We start from the raw sequence: 8051 nt of genomic DNA, 5'->3' as shown, positions 1-8051 counted from the left end.
TGAAAAAAAGAAAAGGGTTGTTGAGGAAAAAAATGATAGAAAAGGGCTTCATGTTTTAGGTTTGGAAGGCATGATTCTCGAGACATGGGAAAGAGTAAACATGATGTAAAGGATTCAAGCTGTATCAAAGTGTGGAAAATTAATAGGAGTACGTTTGGTTGATGGGAGTTGGATTCTAAAACGAAAATAAAAAGAAGTGATTTTATTCTAACCATTTGATTGCTGAGAGTCGCATTCCCATTCTAATTCTAAAAGAATAGAATGCCCAATCCCTCCAAATTCAACCTCTATTCTTCACTAGTATTCAAACTTTATTCCTACCCGATTTCAATACAAACCAAATGTGTTGAAAGATATGGCTATTCTAATTCTGATTCTAATCACGAACCAAGTGCATTCTAAATCTTTATGTCATAATTAATTATGTGGTGATTTTTAAATTTTTTTAAGTAAGATGTCTCTTAATTTGGTTCTGGTGGGAACTTGTATTCTTTGATCCCAAAAGTTGGCTCTGCTACTATCATTGTAATTATTAAAAAGAGAAAAAACTAAATAACGTATTTAATTTACATGTACATTAAACATATATAGATACAACGCTAGTTAAATACATACAATATCATGCATACATATATGTATATAAGCATATCTCAAAAATATGATTCTGAATATAAAACTAGTTATCTTTACAAATCATATTATCCGGTGGAAACAATACCTTTTGAATTAAATGATACTATGGAGTATCATTATGGGCTTTGCATTTTGGTTATGTGCTTTCTGAGACTAAAGATCTTATGTACATTAAAGTAGAATTCAGATATTGGAAGAAATTAAAACATGTTGTGCTTTATATAAACTCCATTCGTGCCACCCGTGCTGTCCTTGCTAATCTATTAGGTCTTGGGTCATTAGTTGATGCATGGTTGAATACATGTTTAGATGCCACATGTTGGTGGATCTACAAGTGTCATCTATATAGACTTCAACTATCTTTGTATCCAGTCTCGTGCACTTGCAACAGTTACCATGATCAAACCTATGGCAAATTTGCAAGTTATATTTCTACCAACTATATGTACTGAATTAGTAATTTGATTTATGCAACTAATTAGAAGGCTTTAATGCATAGCTCAAAGCAACCATCAAGAAGATAAAGTGTACGGATTATCTAAAAATTGTTAGAGATACTTTCTAAACCATTTTTCAACAAAATTTCTAAACTTAATTACCTCGATTTGTGAAAGTGTGTAGTTGCGAACATAAGTGACAATAAGACCAATATGCACCCCTTGAACATTTTTTTTTTCTTTTTTATTTTCGTAAAATTGTGCTGATTTCACATGTCATCAAACAACTTCATGGGTCATTTCCTCTAGGGGGATCATATACGCAAATGGAGGCAATTGTGTAGTACAGCGGTGTGTGTTTCCCATTCATCTCCTTATGCATCTGGATTTTGAAAAGTATGGGATAAGCCAGTGTATAAAACCTATAATTAATTTATGTATTGTCTAATTGTCCATGACAACACGATGGATATACACACACATATATATAAATCCAACAACAGGATGATTCATTTGTTAATTACCATATGATCCTAGTATGAAGGTACTAGGACCATGTGCTCTTAGCCCCTCCTAACAAAACTAAATACTAAAAAAGTAAATAGGCAAACAATCTTATATATAAAAGTATATTAAGTAATCATCATTTTTCTTGGCCATTTTCTGATACATCGGACGGCATGTATTCTCTCTGATCACATCTTGAGGGAGAGCCAAAGTAAACTGCAATATTTGAGATAGCTCTGATCATTTTAAACATGAATAATGCTTAGCGTGCTCAGTATTAGATTAAGTCCACTTGTCATGGCCAAGTGGAGTTAATTTTCTTTTTATGTGGTTTCGCTGCAAACACGGATGCTAGTATTTTTATCATAGCGTTCTTAGAAAATTTGGGTGATGAGGGTTCATGGGCACAAGATAAAAGATTTTTAGCAGGTTTTGGAGAATAGGAGCCATGCATACAAAGCTTCGTCAATTAATGCCAGTGGTAAGTCAAAGTTTTGGTGGAAAGTAGCATAAAAGTTGGTGTTCACACGTGTACCACATGACCTTGACATTTGCGCCTATTTTAAATCGTTTTTTGTATATTCATTGATACTCGTGAATGATTCCAGATCTCAAAAATATTTTCCTTCGTACCTAACACTATATATATATATATATATATATATATATATATATATATATATATATATATATATATATATATATATATTTTTTTTTTTTAAATGTTGTCAGTAGTTTATTTCGGTATAAATTGTTTGACACGAAATTCTTCATCCAGGTTTATCAAAACATAAGCATAAGAAACTTTATCTAATATGTTCTCATCAGTATATTAAAATTTAACTAATAGACACCTAGCAACCTATGCTACATACAAAAATATCAGTTTTGAAATCAAAGTATTTCTTCTTCATTTAGTCGATCATGTTTATCAAAAATTTCTCTTATATTTATATTAAAAAACATTAATTTCCATGTTAACTACTACGTGCTTTTTCCTTCTTTTCGAATCAAAATAGGTTACTTTTTGAAACAAAACTTAGAAATAAATTAGAATCTATCCTTTGTTTATTCAAATTCAAATCCTATAAAAATTACTCACTAATTCTATTCTCTCTTCTCCCCTATATGCACCATACATCTTAGTACATAAGCTAGGGAAGAAAAGGATTAAGAGAAGTTCAAATTAGTAGATCCAAATTAAAATTTAAGAAATAAAATGTTTCATCTATTAAGAAAAGAAAAATAAGTTTATCTAAATTCAGCATAGAGTTTACTTGATAGATATGAACCAATCATATTATTGTAGTATAAATATATCCAACAAAATTAAACAATAAATCATAGCAACAAGATAATCGATGTATTGATCCATATATATATATATATATATATATAGTGGCGGATGCAGGTTATTAAATGTGGGGTCAATTAATTTCATAAAAAATATAAAAAAATATTAGTTATATATATTATTAAAAAAGTCAAATTTGATCCCATTAATTTTATGAATTGATCCCATATCTTATGCAAAGTTTTAATGAAATAAAGGATAAAAAAGATCACATCAAAAGATTAAAAGAGTAATTATGACTTATATTCTCTCTCTTTAATGACTCTTATGTCCTCCCCTCTCTTTCTTTTTCTTTTTCTTTTTTATTAATTACTTCTTTATTTATCTTTTAATATTCCACCCCAACCTTATTTGTTCATTTTTTATATTTAAACTCTACATCAATTTATTTTTTATATCCTAAAAATACTACATCAAAAGATAAAAAAAATAATTATGATCTATATTCTCTCTTTTTCATGACTCACATATCTCACCTCTCTTTCTCATTGCACTTTGATCTCTCTCCCTCTCTCTCATTCTTTTTTTTTTTATTCATGACTTTTCTATTTATTTTTTAATATCTCACCCCAATCCATGATCCCTATGGATCACACCCTTTACATTTAAACTCCACATTGATTTATTTATTTTTATCCAAATCAATTGAGATGCAAAAAAAAATTATATGTTCTTCTCGTTTCTTTTCTCAATCTGAATTAGGTATATCTTTTTTAGCTTTTTTTATCACACTCTTTTGGTTTTTTCTTTATCTTCTCCTTTTTTTTCTCATATCAAATATATATGGTTAGAATAATTTTTGGTTAGTCATTGTAATTTTAATTTTTAATAATATCTAAGCTTTTACTATGGTACTCTTTTATAATATTTTATTATAAAAATATTTAAAATATTATATATTATTATTTTTTAATATATTTTATTATTTTTAAAAATAATATTTTATTATTATTATTTTATAATTTTTTATTTTTTTATTATATTGATTTTACAAAATAAAATTTTTAGATTCGTCACTGTATATATATATACTTTCAGAGTTTGGAGAAGTGAAGGAAACCATCCAACCCACCATATCAATCATTTCATGGTAAATATGTCTAACGAAAAAAACTTTGTTGCAATGATGATACCACATCAAATTTATCACAACCCAATGAGAATGTTTATATTTTATTGATTATCATGTGTTTTACCGAAAAGGCCTTAGCTTAACTCACACCAAGCTTTCATAGTCCAAGTACAATTAATGCCAAACTGTAAAGGTATTACATGTCAGAAACCTAACTTGAGGTGTTGTTATATATACCTAAGTTTTGTGGTTATAGTAGGCAAAATGCCTCATTAGATGAGTTGCCCTCTCAAGATCAATATGGTGCATATAATTTCGAAAGACGGCTTCTACAAGGACATAATTGTTTGAACTTGAATTTCAAATCATTTCCATTATACCTAACATTGATCTAGTTTACTAATACATCAAGACTCATCTAACTTATAGTTTTGACAAAATTATTATAAATATACTATTTATATTTTGATAGTGTGAATTTAATTAGCTTATCTAGGAGCCATTGTCCTACTACAAAATGCTTTCCATGGCCATGGCCAATTATTAAAAATATTAGAAAACTATTTTACCAATCACCCTTAATCCATAAAACATGGAGATTAAAGAAAAATTTAAAGTTACTCCTAAACTAAAACTTCACAAGAAGCCTTCTATTGCTTGGTTCTTATCACATCTCCTCAACCTATTGTAAGGCCGAAAAGCAATCACATATTTAAGCCACTACATGTCACATAAAAGTCTCCAAAGCATTTATGTATTGTACAGGTACTTGTATGATTATATGTATATTAGAAAACAATTCAAAATTAAAAATATTACCAAAATGGATTTTGATAAAATTTAAAATAAATTATTTTGATGAAAAAATTTATTTATTTGCTTTCTATAAATTTTATCTTGTGAAATTAATAGGTAACCATTATTTTTCAATACCATCTTTTTTTTTTTTTGAAAACAAAAAGGCATAATCATGAAACAAAATTAAAATGAATGCAACCAATGTTCATTAGAACTCCTTAGTGGTCTGGGGAATTATTAGCTGCATCAAATTCATCACTAAATTAGCCGACAAGTCTAATCATGAAACAATATGTATAAAAATAGATAAAAAAATATAATACATGCGTATTTATTATTTTGCTTAATGCTTGAATTGATCCAACGAAAAATTTCACAGTCTCTTCCCATCAAAAAAAAATCATAGTCTTTTTCTACCAAAAAAAATTTCAGTCTTCTTGGACCACTCATGAGTTAGGTGTCCATTGGTTCAATGCTTTGATTGCCGTGCTACTGGAGGCTAGGGAGCTGGCGAAATTTGGAGTTCGCCCGGAAGACGCAGCAACACCGTAGCGGCGCCCACCGCAACCGGACACCGTTTATCAGGAGGCTAGAATTTTTTTTTTTTTTTTTTGGTAGGAGAGATGCCAGTTTAACTTCTCAAGGCGATAAATTTGCTGACTCAACCGCAAGGCCACCTCACCCGTTTCCCAAGTTTCCCACCTTCCCTATAAATTGCCCGCAACCCCGACCTCTTCTTTCTCCACCGACCTTCTTCTCCCCTTCCGTTTTTCTTGAGGTTTCTGGCGTCTTCTCGTGAGTGTATGGCAGTGAGCTTGCGGTCTCATGAGGTGTCCGACCTTTGCATCGGGAAGCCGGCGCTGAAATCGCTGCCGCTCTCCGCCACCGCCGGCGACGCGCTCTCGCCCTGAAGAAGGGAGGAGACACCTGCCTCGGCGTATCTGCCGCCGACCGGTCCTCGCCGGAAAGGAAGGTAATCGCCGGGAAGCTCTGCGTGGTGGACATCCTCTGCTTCCTCTGCGTCGACGAGAACCTAGATTCTCCTGTCGACGCTCTCAAGAAGCCCGTCTCCGACCTTCTTTCAAAGGACGCCGCCCTCGTCCGCCGGGTCGAGCCCCATTCGAGGTATCCCCTCCCTCCCTCCTTCCGGATCTTAGAAATAGACAATAATCTGTTAATCTTGATGGTTTCGTGCTTCACTTCTTGAAAGGTTTGATTAATTTGTTCGAACAATTGCCAGATCTTTCTTGCTTGTTTATTTAAAATCTATCAGATCTCGATGGTTCCTCTATTAAATTTCTCCCTAATATTTCCTTTCCTTTAAGAAGGGACAAAAATCGGACTGAGATTTAATTCGGCACCGTACCGGATGATAAAATAAGTTTCTTGTGAGAATTTATATATTTTTTTTATTTTGATCAGTACAAAATTCGATTTTCTTTTGGGGGAATTTGCAGTGTATTAGAAGCGCTGGATGTGATCCTCGACGGGGCTTCGTGCCTGGTGGTCCCCATCCGCTCCGGTGGCCGGAGGAAGCTCCACCACCACTCCGCCGGCGGCGGCGGCGGCGGTGGCGGAGGGGCGGAATTCTGTTGGCTGACGCAGGAGGATTTCGTCCGCTATTTCTTCAACTCCATCGCCCATTTCGCCCCCATCGCCGCCCATTCCGTATCCTCCCTCGGCCTCGTCCGCTCCAACGTCCTCGCCATCCAGTACGATGACGCCGCCCTCAACGCCCTCCCCCTCATCCGCCGCGCTCTCGCCGACCAGACCTCCGTCGCAGTCATCACCGACGACGGCAAGCTGGTCGGCGAGATCTCCCCCTCCACCCTCGCCGCCTGCGACGAGACGGTGGCGGCCGCCCTCGTCATGCTTTCCGTCGGGGACCTCATGGCCTACATCGACTACTGTGGCTCGCCACCGGAGGCCACCGTCCGAGCGATCAAGGCCGGGCTGAGGGAGAAAGGCTTCAAGGGGATGCTGGAGCTGATGGAGGAGGAGCTCTTCTCTCCCTTATCCTCCTCATCGTCGGAGGACGAGGAGTCAGCTGGGAGGAAGCTGAGGAGGGTGAGATCGATGGGGATGCAGAGGAGCTCGGAGGAGGCGATCGTGTGCTACTCGGAGAGCTCGCTGGTGGCGGTGATGGTGCAGGCGCTGGCGCACCGAGTAAACTACGTGTGGGTGGTTGACGAAGAGGATTATAGCCTTTTGGGGATCGTCACCTTTGCGGACGTTCTCAAGGTTTTCCGGGAGCAGTTGGAGCGTCCCCAGGGGTTTTAGATGGGAAAGAAAAAAATAGAAACGGAAGACCTGCTTCTTTTGATTGGTTTTGTGTTTGTATTATTGTGTAATATTTTCTGTCCTCTCGGTTTCGAGAGGTTGATTTTGTTTAGTCTTTGTTAAGGCTTGGACTTTTCTGCTCCTGGGATTCTCATTTTCGCTGTATCGATCGATTGGGTGGGACTCACCCATCTTCTTCTGATTTTATTGTAATAATTTATTGATGGTCTTGGAATTCATTGCAGTCCGTTTATTCGGTTGTGAAATGAAGTATTGGTTTTATATATATATTTTTTTATTTTTATTCCTTGGTGGCAGGGGATCTGGAAGAGAAATATGATATTCCATGGATCTCCCGGTGATTGGCGCAGTGCTGAACCATACTCGTGCATACAGTACAGAATAATCGATATTTATCCCTATTTTAATTAGATTATAACATGCATCAACGTGGCCATGTACACCACCAATAGGAGTGGCCAACATTAAGATGAATATGCAATGAATGAATTCAATCCTAACCGTAAGAATACGGCCATGCATACATACAATTACATCTCTTTTGTCCACATATATATAAAAATTTTGATTTTATAAATAGTACATTTTGTCTTGTGTAGGGGAGGTCCATCTTTATATATATATATATTAAAAGATTGGGAGTAGCCTCTTTTATTTAAATATATATATATATATATACATACATACATATATTAAATTTTGAAGATCTATATCATTAAGAAATTACTTGGCACGGTCAAAAATTCTTGAGGACGGGAAGCAGCCCATCTGCAAGTTGATCATCCATATGATAGATTTGGGGAGACAGTAAAAACCTCAGTACCACAAATAATATGGAATTGAAATTTGAGAAGCCTTTCCTCATTTCTTTGATTCACGTTCCCATATTGAAGGATCCCACTCCACCATAATAATGTAGCATTTCATGTCGGGATTGCATGTCAAAAAC

The 8051-nt window shown here is 35.2% G+C and overlaps 1 protein-coding gene across 1 annotated transcript; it reads left to right on the top strand.

Annotated features, from left to right (window-relative positions):
* Positions 1–5533: 5533 nt before the first annotated feature.
* On the top strand, positions 5534–7347 carry LOC105032713 (CBS domain-containing protein CBSX5). Its single transcript, XM_010907235.4, is given in 3 exon segments — positions 5534–5701; positions 5704–5926; positions 6259–7347. Coding segments are annotated over 3 exon segments (1143 nt in total). The 5' UTR covers positions 5534–5604; the 3' UTR covers positions 7082–7347.
* The last annotated feature ends 704 nt before the right edge of the window (positions 7348–8051 follow it).

This window comes from Elaeis guineensis, chromosome 4 (genome assembly GCF_000442705.2).
Source record: "Elaeis guineensis isolate ETL-2024a chromosome 4, EG11, whole genome shotgun sequence".
Classification (NCBI taxonomy): domain Eukaryota; kingdom Viridiplantae; phylum Streptophyta; class Magnoliopsida; order Arecales; family Arecaceae; genus Elaeis; species Elaeis guineensis.
The sequence above is the reverse complement of the archived record's forward strand: the minus strand, read 5'-3'. Positions and strand labels throughout refer to the sequence as shown.